Source organism: Oryza brachyantha, chromosome 7 (assembly GCF_000231095.2).
Source record: "Oryza brachyantha chromosome 7, ObraRS2, whole genome shotgun sequence".
NCBI lineage: Eukaryota > Viridiplantae > Streptophyta > Magnoliopsida > Poales > Poaceae > Oryza > Oryza brachyantha.
This window is the reverse complement of record NC_023169.2, coordinates 3,199,422-3,217,824: the sequence shown is the minus strand read 5'-3', so window position 1 is coordinate 3,217,824 and position 18,403 is coordinate 3,199,422. Positions and strand designations below refer to the sequence as shown.

Below are 18,403 nucleotides of genomic sequence, written 5' to 3'. Positions count from 1 at the left end.
TAAGCCAGCCTCTGTATTTTTATTTATGCTGATGCTTATAACTCAAAAGAATATCAAAGTTAGAGTTGATTTTGGGTTATTTTTATCATAATTTATTATTAGCCTTTCTTTTAAATAGCTTCGAACACATATATAAAATTTTTACTCACAAATTATTTATTATTTCTTAATGCACTTAGAGAAAGATCAATAGAAGATATCTGCTAGCTCTAAAATTTTTATGTCTATATTTTCACACAAATATATACCACATTATTAATATATGTCTATCTCTCATATACATACATTGACTTGAGTCTAGCTGGTTGTAAATATGTAACCCACATTTCTTCTCTATTTTCTCTCTATCCACATAGGAATAATTATAACATGATAATTTTTAGAGTCAACTTATATAACTTGTTGTCGCTTTTATGCTTATCACTCTATTCGTCTCAAAAAGTATTTATAAATCTTGTCCTAAAATATTCATTTTTAACACTATTTATGGTACTATTTATCCCATCAGTCACTTCTTATTTAAGTATTTTTCTATATTATCCCCCAACAATCCTCCTACCCTTATCCATTACTCACTATTAAAGCTACGTTCGTCCATCTTGATTGGTAACATTGTTTTTTTCCGCACACATATTTCTCAAATTATTAAATGGTGTATTTTTTTAAAAAATAGAAAAATTACTTTAAAAATCATATCAATTTATTTTTAAAATTTTATAGTAATAATTAATTAATGACATGTTAATCCTCTGCTACGTTTTCTGGCGCGACACGACCTAAAGGATATTATTTTTTTTAGTATTAATCTATATTTTATATTAAATAAACCAAAAAATACTTATATTTTACTGTGGACAGATTAAAAGCAAACTGACCATGGGGTTAGAGTAGATACAGTAACAAATTATAAACTAGTTATAGATATATTTTAAGAAGATAAGAGGAGAGAGAAGAACAGTAAACTACAAATTTGTAACCACCTACAGCACGGACTCTAAGATATAATGTGTGTATAATATATGGGGCATAGTATTATATAGTTTGTAGATAGTTACTGTATAAATTAACTATGGATAAACTGGGGTGTTGTTTAGTTCCAAAAACATCACGTCGAATCTTTTAATACCTAAATAAAACATTAAATATACATAAACATTAAAACTAATTATATATTTATGGGAGAAATCGTGAGACGAATCTTTTGAGCCTAACTAGGATATGATTAGCCATAAGTGCTACAATAAACAACATGTACTAATGACGAATTACTTACACTTAAAAGTTTCGTCTCGTGGTTTAAAGGCGAAATCTGAAATTTATTTTATAATTAGACTGCGTTTAATACTTTAAATGTATGTTTAAAAACTTGACGTGATGTTTTTAAAAACTTGACGTGATGTTTTAAATTTATTTTATAATTAAGCCTGGAAGCAAATAGCTCTTTCGACAATTTACCGCGATTTGTCTTGGGGCTGGGGCTACCAGACCGGAGGGGACACGGCCGTTGCCGCCCCGAGTCCGGTCCGGACTCCCGGACGCCCTTGCTTTCCACGTTGACGCTTCTTCCCCACGACGAAAAATTTACCCTTCTGCCCCTCCTCCTCGCCTCGCCTCCCTCCCCTCCCCTTCTCCTCTCCACCCCGACGCCGAATCCCACTTTTACCCTCCCCCATGGCCGCCTCCGCCCCAAACCCTAGCCCTCCCCCCCACGCAGATCCCCGATCTGGTCCCCCCATGCCCGGCGCCGACGCGGTCGGCGGCGGGGACGCCCCCTCCTCCTCCCCACCCCCACCGCCCCAGCAGGAGGGGGAGGAGCGGGAGGAGGCCCCGGCGGAGGAGCCGCCCGCGGAGGCGCCGGCGCCGAGGAAGATGCGGCTGCCGCGGGCGTGCAACAGCAAGCCGAAGCCCGCCCCCCCGCCGCCGCCGGAGCGGCCGCGCCGGCGCGCCGCGGCGGCGGCGGCGGCGGCGGTGGGCGGCGGCGCGGAGGAGCCGCCGCAATGCCGCGTGGTGACGCCGCTCGTGTCGGAGCCCGAGGCGCCCGCCGAGCTGCCCCGGTGGCGGCTCCGCTGCATGTGGGAGCTCGCCTCCGTGCTCAACTTCCTCCACGTGCGTGCCATGCCCTCTTCTGTGGTCTCGCTCTAGCTGGTCCCGCACTCCCGCCACCGTGTCCGGCAGCTCGGCTGCTTAGGTTGAGCTTTTCGAAGCTAGGGTTAGGGTTTCATTCGACTGTTGCACTGTTTTCGTGGCTGCAGGTGTTCCGGCCTTTGCTGAACATCACGGGGGATTTCTCGGCGGAGGACCTCGAGGAGGCGCTCATCACTCCCAATAGTACTCTAGATGATGTGCATATGCCGCTCCTGAAGGTGAGTCCTCGAGCTGTTCAGCTCAGCTCAAATTTGCTGCTACCTCTATATGCTTGAATAATCTGTGCCGTTCTAGTGGCACTTGGTTCATTGGTTAAATACTGAAGACAGAATAAAATATGTGACCTTGTGCTTGCAACTTGGAAGAAGTAAAATCTGTTCATTTTTTGTTCGTACGCTTGCGTGCTTTGTGATATTGAGGTTTAGTGCTGCTGCCTGTTATAGCTATTATATCAGCTGCATAATTTTATTGGGTTTATGCTTACTCTGCTGTAACTTGAATAGACCTCATTGACATTTGTCGGTATATTTGTATTTCATCATGTTTCATAACATCTTTTTTGATGCCTGCTTACACAATAGCTATTCAGTTAGAGATATCAGCCGTTATGCATTTGTGTTAGTACATATTTTATGATCAAACAAAAATGTACTATGCGGAAATCTCCATGGAATCTCATGATTTTTGTTGCACATCCAGTCAATTCCTCCAGTAACCCGCATGGCTATGGGGCGTGGAACTTGGGTGACCGTCCTATGTAGGAAACTAAAGGATTGGTGGCATTGGGTATATAACTGATTTCCATGTTGCAAACACTTTGATAAATGATGGCTGTAGATTCCATTCAATTGGTGAGGCATTAACTGTCTGAACTGCAGGTTGCAGAAGGTGATATCCCAATAATTGCATCGCACGGGTTAGTTCAGCTCACAAGAAATCCTTGTTTAATCTCATGCTACAAATTTATATTATCTTCCCAACATTATTTTCCAATGATTTCATCTTTCACAGAGCTGAAATTGAAGCTTACAAGGTTCTAGAGCCGGCAACTCGATTAGTTATCTTGAAAGCGATATGCGATATACGTGTCGAGGTACACACTGTAGAACCTTATAACTATTGTTGATATTCTTCTGAAAAACTGTCTCATGCCTCATCATTTGTATCTTGTTATCCATTATACCACATTCTTTCATGGATCTGTCCTAATCATGACTGGCATTTTAAATTATGCTCCACCATTATCATTAGTTTGTTACATTGGAAAGCGTATCTCTGTAGAATGTTGAAAGCGCCAATATGATGACCAGTATTTCATCCACTTTTGCATAATTTATTGGAAGAAAAACTTTAATTCAAATAAACATTTGTAATCCTATACAAAGGAAATTCTTCATCAATTTATTAAGGGGGAGTAATCAATACCTTTTTGTCTATTCCTGCATATTAACTTGCCAAAAGTTAAAAATGCAGTGTTGCTAAACAAAGAATCTGTTGAAAAGGAAAGCTGCATTACTTTCCACTGGTGTACATTGCTGCATTCTGCACAAGGGTTAACTACTACTGTACTACTGATCTAAAATTTTAGATTTTTATTTAAAGACATGCTTCCTCTTTTATGTATAGGTGTAGGATATTGCCTCTTGTCCATTTCTCCTTGTGCAGCTGTAGAGGAGAGGGTTCTGCACTAGCCATGATGCTTCATAGTGGAAAAACAATATTGACTCCTTAAGGTTTAAGAAAAATACATGATTGACAGCAAACACATAATTTGCATGTTCTCTTGGGCAATCAAACATTTAAACAAAATGGAGAGGCATTAGAATGTGTTCAATAACCTTGAAATCGTAATATATGCACAAATATTAACATTTCATTTGGGAAAATAACATCAATATATCTTCATAAAAATACTTTCATGTAAATATTTTCATGAATATATGACTAGAAATGGTAATAATCAAACATGTGGGTTTGAGACTGTTAGTGTCCTAAACAAAAAGTAAAAAATAATGGGTGTGGTATCTGCACGAGACATGGGAATTGTTGCCGGTTTGGATATATCTGGAAACATTAGCAACTTTGGTTTTGAGCTGCATGAGTTTGACCAGATAACTGATTGTTAAGCACATATTTTGCAGCAAGAGGATATCCGGAACTTCATTGATAGTTCCCTAAAACATGGCTATGACCTTTCTACCTTCCGGAAAGAACGAATAGGGGGGGATCCCTATGGAATCTCCTACTGGTGGGTGTTTTTTCCCCTAGCTTCTATTTTGAATGGAAACTGTCCTGGAAATTGTATGTTCTGATTACAGTAAGGAGATGCTGATCAAGACTTTCAGAACAGGTATGAAGATGATCCAATTCTTGGGCATAGATTATATCGTGAAATTAGACGAGTGGAATTGGCGAAGAAAGAGCCAGGAAAGAGATCTAGAGGAAAAAGGGCTCTAACTCCTCCCGTTGTGTCCTATCAGTGGGAAACTGTCGCATCCAACTTTGACGAGTTTGATGATGTTGCAGTAAGTTTCGAGTTCCTCATATGTGTCGCACAGAGTGAGTTGTCAAGTAGTATTTGTCCTGAAGACTTGCCTTTGGATAAGGGTAAAACACTTTGTATCCTCAAGTATAAAATGGGCATCATTATTGGAAAAAAACGAGGCAAGGGTAAATGCATCAGTGTCTTATATAATATGAATATCTGATATGATTGAACCTGCGTGGGGCTCTTGTAACCTGGTTTAAAAAATCTAGGTGGTTAGTGCTCCGTTGCCTTGAACTGGTTACCTGCAAACAAGCCATAAGAGTTTAAGTTTAACCATATAATTCCAAATTTAAATTATGAAACCCTGTCGAATTTAATTTTTTAAAAATCTGGTAGGGAATTTACTGGTATTTGAATTAAAGAAATTGGAACTCCCATGTTTATTCAGGTAAAATCTGGTTGTCTGTGATAACTTAGTTAGGTTGATAACCTGCTTTTGAAACCTTGCTAGACATCTGCCATACTGTGCTACCATCTAGTGTCCAACGATCTGATCACGTGTTTTCAGAAGTATGTTGATGCTAGGTAGTGATGTAACCAGGTCCACTTAATAGTGTTCTCCATCCAATAAATTAGTACCTAAATAACGTGCAATATAGCTGTCTGAACTTGGGGCAGAACAGATATCATTTGGAACGATGCTGGTATTAACTATTCAACTAAAGCTACTTTGGACTGTTACCCATTGTTAATCTTTTGCTCATATTGTGCAAGTGTAGGGACATGTAATGATATTAGATACTTCTTTATCTTTTTCTTGTTTAGGAAAAACTCTTTTCAAGTCGGAACAGGTCAGAGGCCAACCTTGGCAAGAAGTTGAAGATTGAATATCTTCCAGATATTGAAAAGATACATAAAGTAAGTAGCGCGTTAACCCAGCCTGATGCATTTGTTTTGCCAGTGAAAGTTGTTTCAAGCTTGTTAATTACGCCTAATTTTCTTATTGCAGAAGAAGGAGAGGTTGCTAAAAAAGCAACAAAGAGAAGCCCTCCTCATTGATAGTTTCTTGGCTCCAGATGGATTTACCACTGGTCGGTCTCTTCGTGACAGAAAGCCCGTAACATACACTTTCGGTAAGCACCAAGAGTCCAAGACTGATCCTTGGTATAGTTACAAAGATATCCTAGGATGGAAATACAATTAGTGTGGTTCTTTGGATGCTACTTTGTTTTTTTTTTCTTTGTTTTGATTTTGTTAACAGCAACGCTTCGTGGCAAATGCCTCAGTTATTAAACTTAATTTATTTCTTTCACAAGTTAGATATCCAGGTGACCTATGTCACTTGCTCACTGTTTTGTTTCCTAGGCATTTCTATATGTCAATGAAGTCTTGTTTATTCTCAGCAACAGACTAGTGAAACAATGATAACATAACTCCTGGGAATGTAGATTGAATCAGCCAACATAGATTCAGTAAACCTATGAAATAAAAGCTATAGCTTACGTAAAGGTCGCTAATTGAAAGCCAGTACCATGTGATGGAACTAATCTAAGCTTCCACATCTTACATTTTTTCCACTATCTTTCATTCCACCGTTCATGTTTATGACAACTGGAGTATATTGTCTCAATTTCATTACATAAGTTAACTGACTCTACCTATCATGCAGATGAATATGATCGCTCAATAAGTGAGGCCATAAAAATAACAAAGTAGGTGGATTGCCTCTATTGCTCAGTAATTTTCACTGGGAATAATAATAATGAAATATTTAGAGACACCAACAGTTTAGCATACTTATGTGCCCCATAATGTGCAGGAAAGGAGAAAACTCAGGTGAGCCTGCTGCTCCGGCCAACAAAAGGATCCTTACACCAAGACCAGAGGCATCGAGCAATGGCAAGGTCAATGGTCTCTCACCGACTAACAATGAATATGATGGAAATTCTTCAAAGTCGGATGACTACAGAGATAGTGATGGTGAAGAAGAAAGTGAGGCACTTGATCGGAGGTACATCTTTCATAGCATTTGGTATTTAGCACTTGCCTCATTGGAATATATGGGTTTATGACCTTCCATGGTTTGTGTTGTAGCAACCGCCGGAGGAGAAGATCTCAGAGATACACGCGGGACTTTGTTGAGGCTGTCTCAGATATTGACCCAAACTTTGACAGTGATGATGAAATTATGGGAGAGGCAGTCTATGATGAGGAATATCTGAGAACTCGCAAACAGCAGAAGACATCAAGTGCTTCTGAAGAGGATGAGGAGTTCAGGTTAGAAGAAGATGCTGAAGAAGATGATGATGATGAGGAAGATGAGTATTCTTTGAGTACCAGTGAGGACTTAGAGGAGCCGCAACGGCACAAGAAACTGCAAACTCGTGGCCGGCGAGGGGCCAAGCTTAGATCTGTTGATGAAATCCAAACAGGTCTTAGGCGCAGCAAACGTTCTTCTCGTCAACGAATTAATTATCAACAGTATGATTATTCGGACTCAGACACAGAGGCAGGAAAGGAAGGAAAATCCGATGCATCAGATCCTGATGCGGGTTTTGATGCAGAAAACGATATGGAACTCTCGACATCGAGTCAAGAGCAAGGGGAAGATGACGATGATGGCCCTGACGAACAAAAGGACAATAGCAATGACAATAAAATGGACGAGGATCATGTAGTGTTGGCAAATAAAGAAGAGCAGGAGGAACAGCCGCAGCCACCTCCCCCGCCACCCCTGCAGCCTGTGGAAAAAATGGAATCTCCTGGTAGAGAGATTGGAACTGTAGGGAGAACATTTCTAGATCTAAATGAGCTTGCACCTGGCGGTGGCTTTGACGACGGTCCAAGCCTGAGTATGAAAGACGAGGATATTGATAACAGTTAGGACATAAGTTTTGTAATACAATCGAGTGTTAGTAGGTGCTACTTGGAGCAAGGTGTAATTGCGTGAAGTTATGGGCCATTGCCACAGATCAATGGTCTGCTAATGAGATGACTCAGCAATATCTGGACAGTTTTAGATGATTGCTGGTACATCAATTTACAGTGAGAAAACAGGCGAGGTTCCACCGAGGTTGCGGCGGAAGAGCTTCTTCGAATGTAACAGAGTGCTGTTTGATACTTGGAGGCCATCCAAAGGGAGTTTTGCATTCTACTGTGTACACTACACGAAGGGCGCGCATCAGTCACTGTTGTATTATGTCCAGACTGATTGATGCTGTGTTGCTGCCAGATACAAACTTGTAGCCTCCATTTATTTATCCCTAGGCACGATACTGTTGTTCAGATATTCTTGCAACATTCATATGGTGGAAACTTGTAATACACTAAAGTGCTCCTCTTCTCGGCATTTCTTCGGTTATATCCCACTTGTAGAATGTAGTTCTTTTTTAAGTCTAAGCAAGGCCTGTAGTTTCTGTATCTATGTGTCAACCTGATTAGTTTGGTATATCTGTGTGCAGTTGATGACCTGATACTACTATGCCAGTTGGATTCTCCAGCAAGGGTTCCTTTTGTTCTGGAAATTGCCTTTGCAGAAGAGTGGTTTTACCAAGGACTTGCAGAGATCCCCTTTTTCTTCACGCCACATTTGGAGCTTCCATCTAGGCCTCTTTTGGAACTAGGCAGTTTTTGCTTTTCTTATTCGTACATGAACTAAATGTTTTCCTGTAGTATTCCTGTGAAATTACCTTGTTTCAAAAGGATCTGTAATTTCCCTCTAATATTGATTCCTCTCTATTTCGCAATGTAAAATTTTTCGCAATGTAAAATTTTTTAGTATTGTGTAGATTTATATGAATGCTAATGAATTTACATGTATAAATTATATATCTTCATCAATGAATGAATTTAGGTAAGACTAGAAAATCTTATAATATGAAACCGACGGAGCACATAAACACACAGATTATCAAGGATTTTATACAAATATTTCTCATTGCTCAATTTCATCAGGAAACAATCCCACTTAGTACAAAGGATGTGAGAAAACAGTCAGCAAGCAAAATACTCCCATATCAAGGAGAAAAAGAGTATTATCAACTGCAATTAATTAGCAGCTGATGATACAATTAGTTAATTACAAAGTAGTAAATTAATAAAGAAGTGCACAAATATGCGGAGAATAATTAATTGCTCGTGAGAATTTGGTCACAATGGCACGTAGAAGACCTCCTTGCCGAGTATGAGGATAACGACGGCCGGAGTGCAGGCGCCGATGGCGATGACGAGGTACGCCGGCCACCGGTCGTTGGGCAGGAGGGTGAGGTAGACGGAGGTCATGAGGGAGACGATCATGGCGAGGCAGGCGACGACGGTGAGCCTGTGGCCCCACGTGAGCTGGTCGAGCTTGAACTTGACGGGGTCCCTCCACGCCCAGATGAAGCAGAAGACGACGACGATGGAGCTGCACATGGCGACGGTGTTGGAGACGACGAAGATCTTGAACGCCGCGCGGTCGGCGTGGATGGCGAGGCCGGTGGTCTGGTTGTAGCCGCCGGGCATGGTGAAGGTGGCGGCGAAGGTGACGGTGGCGATGAGGGTGGCCACGAGGGTGTAGGTCCCGACGCTGAGCTCGAAGTAGTCGTCGTTGCCGGAGCCCGGCCGGCGGCTGCGCAGCGACTGGTACGTCGCCACCGGCGGCAGCTGCTGGTTCTTGCACCGGAGCGCCTCGTACTTCTTGAGCTTCTCCCAGAGGTAGACCACGTAGGCGTCCATCTCGCCGGCGGCGACGCGCTCCTCGACGACGCTGCGCGCGGAGTGGCCGTCGCCGTTGAGGAGGCAGGGGTCGACGCGGGCGTCCTTGAGCAGCATCAGCGCCGACTTGACGCGCGACATCTTCGCGGCGAGGTGCAGCGGCGTGTCGCCGGCGTTGTCCCTCTTGTTGACCACCTCCTCCGGGCGGACGCGCTTCAGGAGGCACCGGAGCGCGTCCACCTTGCCGCTCAGCACCGCGACGTGGAAGGCGTTCCGGCCGTCCCTGTCCAGCATCTCCGCCGCGTCGGGGCTGTGCCGCAGCAGCTCCGTCGCCGCCACCGTCGACCCGTAGTACGCCGCGACGTGCAGCGCCGACTGCTGCCGGCCGTTCCGCCGGTGCGCCAGCTCCGCCCTTTGCTTCAGCAGCATCCTCACCATCATCTTGTCGTTCTTCTGCGCCGCGAAGTGCAGCGCCGTGTTGCCGGCGTCGTCCGTCAGGTCGATCAGATCCGCCTCCTTCTTCCTCAGCAATATATCCACCACCCCTACACACACGCAAATTCTCTCAAACCATGACACGAAATGAATCCAAATTTTCTTCCAAACATGCAAAAATTTGTCTCTTTTTTTTTTTCTTACGGGTGTGGCCGCCGAGGACGGCCTGGTGGAGGAAGGTGCCACTGACGCTGTCGGCGCTGACGAACTTCTCGGGGACCCATGGCTTCTCGAGGATCTTGTCGACGACGTCGGCGAGGCCCTCGCGGGCGGCGATGTGCAGCGGCGTCTGCATCTCGTTGTTGGGCATGTGGCTGCAGTTGGGCTCCGCCTCCAGCAGCCGGAGCGCCACCGTGCTCCGCCGCTGCCTCACCGCCTCGTGCAGCGGCGTGTTCCTCCCCTTGTTCACCATCACCAGGGGGCCCTCCTGCGTTCGTTCATTCGTGCATCTCTGTCGTCATGCATGGATCTACAATTCTAGATATTTAGTGCCTTACGTTCAATAACGCAAAGGTGTTTGATTTTTTCTTAAAATATTTGATCATTTATCTTATTTAAAAAATTTAGGAGGATATCATTTATTTTGTTTGTGACTTATTTTATTATCAAAAGAACTTTAAGCACAACTTATTATTTTTTATGTTTATACTAAATTTTTGAATAAGACGAATGGTAAAACATTGGAAAAAAGTCAAACAACTTATATTACGGAAACGGAGGTAGTATTATTTAAATTTTTTTCAGTCGCATCAAATCAAGTAGTTGTAGAAAACTTTTCACTTTTTATGCGTATATTTTATGTAATCCGATGAAATAAGAAGATTTACATGTTGAGAAAATACTTTAAAGGTATCAGATTTTTTTTATGTAAAATCTTAGTGCCTTGTGATAATTACTTATAGAGAAAATCTAACGAATATCATTGACAATCACTTAATTCTAAAAAAAATACCATGACGAGTATGAGTTTTACAAAATGCTATCGTATAAACGAATTTGTCTAAAAATTGCTATCACCATTAGAGTTTTGTCAATATTTCTTTGCTAAGTGCTATAATATAAATAATGTTATGGACAAATTGAACCCTAATGGTGATGACATTTTTCAAACGAAGTCGTTTGTATAATAGTATTTCGTAAAACTCGCACAACCAACGATATTTTTCAGACTTAGATGTTTGTTAATGCCATTTTTTAGATTTTTATCTTAGTTATATATAGTGATACCGAGTTATTACCATATGAACTTAGATACTATTTTACGGATAGAAATAAATCCCTTAAGTAAGGGTATTGCTCAATTTACAGGATTTCCAGTCAGATAAATAGAGAAATGGTGAATGACTATATACTACTATCCCTATGGAATTTTCTAAAAGTTCTAACTGGATACAAAATTCCTTGTGTTCCTAGCCTATAACTTGTAGGAAGAAATGTTCTTTATTTTATTTTTTTTTGTAAATTTTCATGTACTTCCTTGTTGAATAGTACTTAGAAATCAATTCCTAGAAACTTTAATTCTCCGTTTTCTCCATAAATCGAACGAGCACTAAATAGTGGTATATTCTCGATCAGTTACCGTAACATCGTTCTTTGATGTAACTATATTAGTACCAATCACTAATCAACATCAGGTAAACAAGAATTAATTAGTTCAAAGGTATATATTCAATGAGTGATTTTAGGGTGTTTACGAATGGAAAAGAATTAAGATTCCATACTTTTACTTCCTCTATGTAATTACTTTCACTACATTAATACTCAAGTAAAATAATTTTCATACCCCTACCAATTTACCTTTTTAGTGATGAAAATATATGCAATACTTATGCATGTCTTTATTTACTCCAATTTCTTTCATTGTAACCATTTTTATCAAAATGATCGCTTATTTCCCGATGAACGGAGTAATGTAAACTACCATATATAATCTAATATATGCCCGATACATTAATTATTCCTCCATATTTTAATGGATGTTGTTGATTTTTTCGTATATATTTGATCGTTCGTCTCATTCAATACGTATATAATTATCATTTATATATATATATATATATATGGATTGATTGGATTTGTTATTAAACTATATTTTAATTATAACTAACATTTTCGTGTATATAAACACATTTTTTTGCGTAGGATGGATGGTCAAATTTATGCTAAAATGTTAACGATGTCATCTATTATAATGCGTCGGGAATATTATTTAATAGGTACTAAATTTTACATTAACACCTGTAGGATATCTAATTTCGGTATTTCCTTATATAAGCATATTTTATGTACTTCGATGAATATGGGAAGATTTACAGCTGGTTACAGCTGGTTCTTGGGAGAATACTTCAAGTTATCAGTTTTTTTATGTAAAATCTTAGTACTTTGACATAGATAGTTATATATAGAGATACCGAGTTTTTACATTAACTTGAGATACTATTTTACGGATAGAAAAAATTCCTTAAGTAAGGGTTTTGCTCAATTACAGGATTTTCAGTCCGATAAATAGAAAAATGGTGACGGACTATATACTTCTATCCCTATGGAATTTTATTTTCTAAAAGGTCTAACTAGATGCAAAATTCCTTATGTCTTCCTAGCCTATAACTTGTAGGAAGAAAATTTTCATATACTTCGTTGTTGAATGGTACTTAGAAATTAATTCCTAGAAACATTAATTATCCGTTTTCTCCGTAAATCGAACGAGCACAATATATATAGTGGTACATTCTCAGTTACCGTAATATCGTTCTTTGATGTAACTATATTGTTACCAATCACTAATCAACATCAGTGAACCAAGAATTAATTAGTTTAAAGGTAAATATACATTCAATGAACGATTTCACGGTGTTTAGGTGTGGAAAAGTATTAAGATGCCATACTTTGTACTTACTCTGTCCCAAATAAGTAACTACTTTCACTAATAGACAAATTAACACTCAAGTAAAGTAACTTTCATAGTCATACCCCTATCAATTTACGTTTTTAGTGATGAAAATATATGCAATAATTATGTATGTCTCTATTTACTCCAATTTCTTTCTTTATAACCATTTTTATCAAAATGATCGTTTATTTTGGGATGAACGGAGTAATTTAAAACTAATGTATATAACTTTATATTTGCCCGATACATTAAATATTCCTTCGCATGTTAATTGATGTCGTTGTTGACTTTTCATATATATTTGACCGTTCATCTCATTAAACTTACGTAATTACCACATATATATATATTGATTGATTGATTGGATTTGTTATTAATCATATTTTAATTATAACTATATTTTGGTGTATATAAAGATAATTTTTGTATAAGATGGATGGTCAAATTTACATTTAAAAATTAACGATGTCATCTATTATAACACGTTGAGAGTATCTAATAGGTATTTAATTTTACATTAACACCTATAGGATCTCTGATTTCGGTATTTCCTTATATAAGCATGATGTCTGATTTTTCTGCACGTGGCGGCAAGGGGAGGAAAATTCAAGACGGACGGACCTCCGGCGGGCATGGTGGTTTAGCAATGGCATCGATGAGCAGCTCGGCGACGGCCATCTGCCCTGCCCTGGCCGCCACGTGCAGCGGCGTGTCGCCGTCGACGTTCGTGGCGGCGGCGAGCTCGCCGTCGCTCGCGGCGAGGGCCGCCCGCGCGAAGGCGGCGTGGCCGAAGCCCGCGGCGATGTGGAGCGCCGTGTTCCCCTGCGGCGTCCTGGAGCCGAGGATCTTGGGGTCCTTCTTCATCAGCTCCTCCAGCATCTTCCTGCTCCCCTGCACCGCCGCCTTGTGCAGCCTTGGATCCATCTCTCTCTCTAGACTACACTCAACACTACCTCCTTTCTCTCTCTTGGTGTGTCTTCTCTGTGAACGATGATGGAGATGGAGGTTGATGGATGGATGCATGCGACAATGGCGATCATGCATGAGTATTAGTACTAGTAATGTATTAGTACTAGTTGATTCTGTGATTCTTTTCCTGGGCTGTGCCCTAGCTATACCCTGTGCTGCAAGGTAGCTGGTGCTTTGCTTGCTAAACCAATTGTGCTAAATGCTTCATGAGAATAGCCTTTCTGTCTCCAGCTGCTGCCATGGCTGCTTTACTGGCCATTGTTTAGTCTGCAATGGATTGATGCCAGTACACCCTACTTTTACTTTGGATCTATGAGAAATTCTGGCTGTACTTACTATTGAAGTCTACTTTTTTTTTAAGTGGAGATTAAGTATCTTTATGCTCCAGCAAAGAGTACCGGTTGGTACAGGTACCAGTACACGTCTAGCCATTCATTCTTGTATGGGTAGGATGGGGAGAGAAGAAATTAACTCGGTCCTTCCACAACATGCGTCCTCAAGTTATCGTCACCACGCGATCCTTTCGCAGACCGGCTCTGTCTCCGCCGTCGTCCAACACTGACCAACCCTAACCCCTTGTTTCCGTCTCTGCATCTACCTAAGCCTCTGCCGCTCAACCCTTACCCCCGTCCCATCCTCCGCGTCATCCTTCGTCGCTCCTCACCCACCGCCACCTCCGGCGACGCCTCTCCCGCCGCAAGCACCCCACCGCTGGCTCATCCTCGTCCGCGTCGTCCGCCGAAGGGCCTTCTCCACCGCCGGCTCATCCTCCATCTACGCTGGCGCAGAAACACGGTGGTGGCGGCGACGAAAGGCAAGGCAACCAATTTTAGGATTCGAGTGAGCATACAGCCCCGATCCATCCCTCCTGATCCATCTAGCATACGCAAAGTTACAATTATACCCTTACAACCAAGTAGACCGGCTGGTACCGCGCCATGGATATTTTTGGTACCGTGCCATACCAAACAATACGCGTCGTTCGATCAGGCCAGATCCAGCGACCAATATTCGGTACCGCCTTGATACCGCACGGTACCGTTGGATGGTAAAAAAAACTCATTGTGGGGAGGAACACATGATACCATCACATGGAAGCTGACAACCTCAGGGAAGTACACAGTGAAATCATGGTACATGGCACGATTTGATGGAATAATACAATCGCAAGATGCATCCCTGATTTGCCAAACTTGGGCACCATCCAAATGCAAGTTTCTGGCATGGCTGCTTCTGCAAAACAGGCTATGGACTTCAGACCACCTACAACTGTGAAGCTTGCCAAATAACTAACTTTGTCAATTGTGCTTCAGCAATTTGGAAATGGTGAATAACCTATTCAAGGACTGAGTAACAGGAGTGATTTGGTCAAACATGATTCTAAAACTAAATTACACCAGAGTGTGGAAAATATTAGATGAGAGAAATCTATGATCTGTTGTATATTGCACTAACCCTCACGGGTCTATTTATAGCGTACATATGAGATAGAAATTTGGAGTACAAGATAAATATTCTATTATATATCTCTAGGATTTTATCTTTATCTTTAGAATTTATATTAGACTCTGTTATCTCTAACCGTATGCATCTATATCTCTAACACAGAGTACAACAGAACTATAAAGAAAACAATGGGATCATGACATGGTGGACAATGATATCGTTGGAAAGGATAAAGAAACAAAGCAATGACCTCAAATACTTACTCAAGAAATGTAAAACTGCTCTTACTTATACTGGTGACATGGGAAAGAAGGACATTCCACTCAAAAGAGATTAGAATTTAGACATGAACAGTTAACTTCCAAAATCATGGAAGAGATCGAAGCCTGGAAGATGTATGGTGCAAAGATGCCAGGGAGAATAGGCCCATGAAAACTTGTATCTCACTCATAGCACTGTCAGGTGCGCTGTGGGCGTTTAGTCCGGGAACCTGTAAACATGTCCTATAAACTCTTCTTGATATACCACCAACACAGGATGTCTCTGTTTAGAAAAAAATCTTGTCAAAAAAAATGAAGGTACAAGATGAAACAAGAACCTCCTTTTGAGATGATTCTTGGCCAGCCACCATTAACCTTGGTGAGAAACATATATTGTTTCATCACCTACTCCCTCGGTGCCCCCTTCAACTTAACTTCTTCATCCTTTTGCTCTGGGGGAATTTGGAGCTATCAAAACTAAGTAATCTTCAAGGGAATGAGATCCTCCGCAGTAGCATGTGCTACTGCAGAAGTGAACGGTCCTGTCAATTTGGACTGGTTTTTAATCGTTAGATCAGAATAGGACGAACAGATCTGATGGATACAGTGTTGCTACAGTATTACTACAGTACCAAAACCCTGTAGCTACAGTACATATGACACTGTTTCTGAAATATTTTTACTATTACACTCACATGATCAGTGTTTCTCTGCTATAATGCAGAGGATCCAGACCCATCTTCAAGAACATGTTTCCAACTGTCACGCCCAGAAATTCCTCACACGAATTTCTGAACTTAATTGTGTATTAAAATCCCTGTCCAGGACCAGCCAGGGTACACAAAAAGACAATGTTGATTACATAACCATCGTTCTTAGAAACAACTGAAAATAACACTTATTCTAGCGAAAATGCAGCGGAAAGAAAAATCTAGACTAGCTCCAGCGGGTACGGCTCCAGTCCACAGGCAAAGCTTCGATGGTAGATCAGCTCACTCCTGAGAGACACCTCCATCGGACTCAACTTCTAGCTCTGAAGGGGGAAAAAGTTGGGCAAGGCTGAGTACAAACCACCGTACTCAACAAGTGACACGGAAAAGAGGGTAATAAATGATGCATAAGGATTATTAAGGGCAGGCTAGGGTTAGTTGCAATAAAGCAGCAGTTAAACAAATAACAGAGATTAAAAAGAATAAAGGTAATTGAATACGGTAAAGGACAAGTAAATAGCAATTGTAAAATACCACAACACTGTCCAACGTTACACCACGTTGCAACAGGCCCAACCACTACTCAACGTTACACCATGTTGTAGTAGTTCCGAGTGAAAACCAGTTTACTCAAGTTATTAAAGGTTCACTAATCACAGTGAAGCTGGGAGCTCGCCCGTAACCGTGGGCACGGCTATTCGAATATGTTATACTCTGATCAGAGGTGCACTACTGTACCCACAAGACACGACTCCATTACACTTGAACGTGCGCCGACATACCACCATGGTATACCGGAAAGGAGACCGTGATAGGACCCGTCACATAACCCTCCCTATTTAATCGCACCACACTTCAGGTTTCACCCCCACCTTTACACCAAGTCGGGCAGTCCCCTCTTATGCCTTGGTAGATCCGGAAGCAGCAGAGGCTTTCGTTACACCACGATTGCCCGTCCATACTCCATCACGCCTACCCTTGCTTCGGTACGTCAAATAGTTCGTAGTCATGCTCCAAATCCCACCTTACCCATTTCGGCATGTGGTTAGCACTTAATTACTTCCAGGGTTTCCCGTGAACCGGTCCTTAATTGCCATGGGTGCGACTCTCAAAACCATGCACCCACAGCCCACCATTATCAATATTTTAGTTGACATTAACCCGAACCGGGTGATGAATCAATATTACAGCTATTCAGAACTAAGCATGATTAAATGTGATCCCATGAGCTACTTGTTCTAAGCACGGCTAAGCATTAACCTAGGCCTAACTCTAATCAAGTTACCCCTGGTCCATCATGAATAAAGTTGGATAATCAACGGCATAATAATAAGGTTTACCCGAAAAATAACATACAGTAAATACTTTAATTAAAACAATGCATATTTGAATAAAGAAAGCAGAGAATTTGCAATAATGGGTTCAATATGATCAAAGATGAGTGCCACTTGTCTTGCTCTGGCCCGTGGGGAACTTTGGCGACGATCTCGAAGTAAACCGGCTCTTTGGCGGGGTCCGAATCTAAGCGACAAAGCACAAAAATAAATAAAACAGGCACAAACCTACTGAAACAGCAAAAAAATATTTTTAATGGATTCTTGATAATTTTATGAATTTAATGAAATTTGAATGGACCTAAACGGAGACTAGATGAATTACTTATGAATTTTAGAAATTTAACCGTGTTTTTAAACTAAACAGAAAAACCTTATTGATTTATTGCGCAATTAATGGGGCTGCTGACGTCAGCAAGGAGAGAGGAAGCGCTGACGGCTGACAGGTGGGGACCACCTGTCGGTGAGGGAGAGGGGAAAGGAGGGACTGACACGCGGGCCCAGGAAGGAGAGAGAGGAAGGGCGCGGCGGCGGCTGACGGGTGGGGCCCGTCGGTCGGCGAGGGAGAAACAGGGAGGGGAGCGGGGAGAGCGGCTCGGCCGACGGCGGCAGCGGCGACGCACGGCGACGGCACGCGGCACGGCGGCGACGCCGCGCGGCGCACGACCGAGGCGGCGGTGCACGCGGCGCAGCCAGGCAAAGCGGCGGCGAGGGACCGGCGCGGCGACGACGACCGGGCGACGAGCGCGGACGGGCGCGGGGTGCGGTGGCTTGACGACGGCGTCACGAAGGCGATGACGACAGCAGCGGGCGGCGGCGACGACGAGCTCCGCACACATCCGGCGACGGCGTGCGGCTCGGTGGCGGTCGGCCGGGAAGGAAAAGAGAGAGGGGAGGAGGAAAGAGACGCTCACCGGCGACGGCGATCGTGCGGGTGAGTCGGCGAGATCGAGGCGGAGGTGTTTACGCAG

The 18,403-nt window shown here is 42.2% G+C and overlaps 2 protein-coding genes across 2 annotated transcripts; one reads left to right on the top strand and one right to left on the bottom strand.

The window, feature by feature from the left end:
- Positions 1–1,678: 1,678 nt before the first annotated feature.
- Positions 1,679–8,032, top strand: LOC102714572 (DDT domain-containing protein DDR4-like). The gene is made up of 12 exons (XM_006658300.3): positions 1,679–2,106; positions 2,253–2,363; positions 2,845–2,931; positions 3,024–3,061; positions 3,157–3,238; positions 4,287–4,393; positions 4,496–4,670; positions 5,459–5,551; positions 5,643–5,766; positions 6,303–6,345; positions 6,453–6,644; positions 6,728–8,032. Exons 1-12 carry the CDS (start codon positions 1,735–1,737, stop codon positions 7,515–7,517), a joined length of 2,214 nt encoding a protein of 737 aa, XP_006658363.2. The 5' UTR covers positions 1,679–1,734; the 3' UTR covers positions 7,518–8,032.
- Positions 8,033–8,624: 592 nt separating this feature from the next.
- On the bottom strand, positions 8,625–13,838 carry LOC102706858 (ankyrin repeat-containing protein At5g02620-like). Its single transcript, XM_040526430.1, has 3 exons — positions 13,335–13,838; positions 9,968–10,250; positions 8,625–9,873 (listed from the first exon to the last, which is right to left on the bottom strand). Exons 1-3 carry the CDS (start codon positions 13,755–13,757, stop codon positions 8,783–8,785), a joined length of 1,797 nt encoding a protein of 598 aa, XP_040382364.1. The 5' UTR covers positions 13,758–13,838; the 3' UTR covers positions 8,625–8,782.
- Between the last annotated feature and the right edge of the window lie 4,565 nt (positions 13,839–18,403).

Excerpts from the sequence above, each read along its gene's own strand:
- LOC102706858 (XM_040526430.1), bottom strand. The coding sequence starts at position 13,757 with ATGCATGATCGCCATTGTCGCATGCATCCATCCATCAACCTCCATCTC. Across the intron at positions 10,251-13,334 it reads AACCACCATGCCCGCCGGAG|GAGGGCCCCCTGGTGATGGT; the intron begins GTCCGTCCGTCT and ends GAACGAACGCAG. Across the intron at positions 9,874-9,967 it reads CGTCCTCGGCGGCCACACCC|GGGTGGTGGATATATTGCTG; the intron begins GTAAGAAAAAAA and ends GCGTGTGTGTAG.
- LOC102714572 (XM_006658300.3), top strand. The coding sequence starts at position 1,735 with ATGCCCGGCGCCGACGCGGTCGGCGGCGGGGACGCCCCCTCCTCCTCC. Across the intron at positions 4,671-5,458 it reads ACGAGTTTGATGATGTTGCA|GAAAAACTCTTTTCAAGTCG; the intron begins GTAAGTTTCGAG and ends TTTCTTGTTTAG. Across the intron at positions 6,645-6,727 it reads AGTGAGGCACTTGATCGGAG|CAACCGCCGGAGGAGAAGAT; the intron begins GTACATCTTTCA and ends TTTGTGTTGTAG.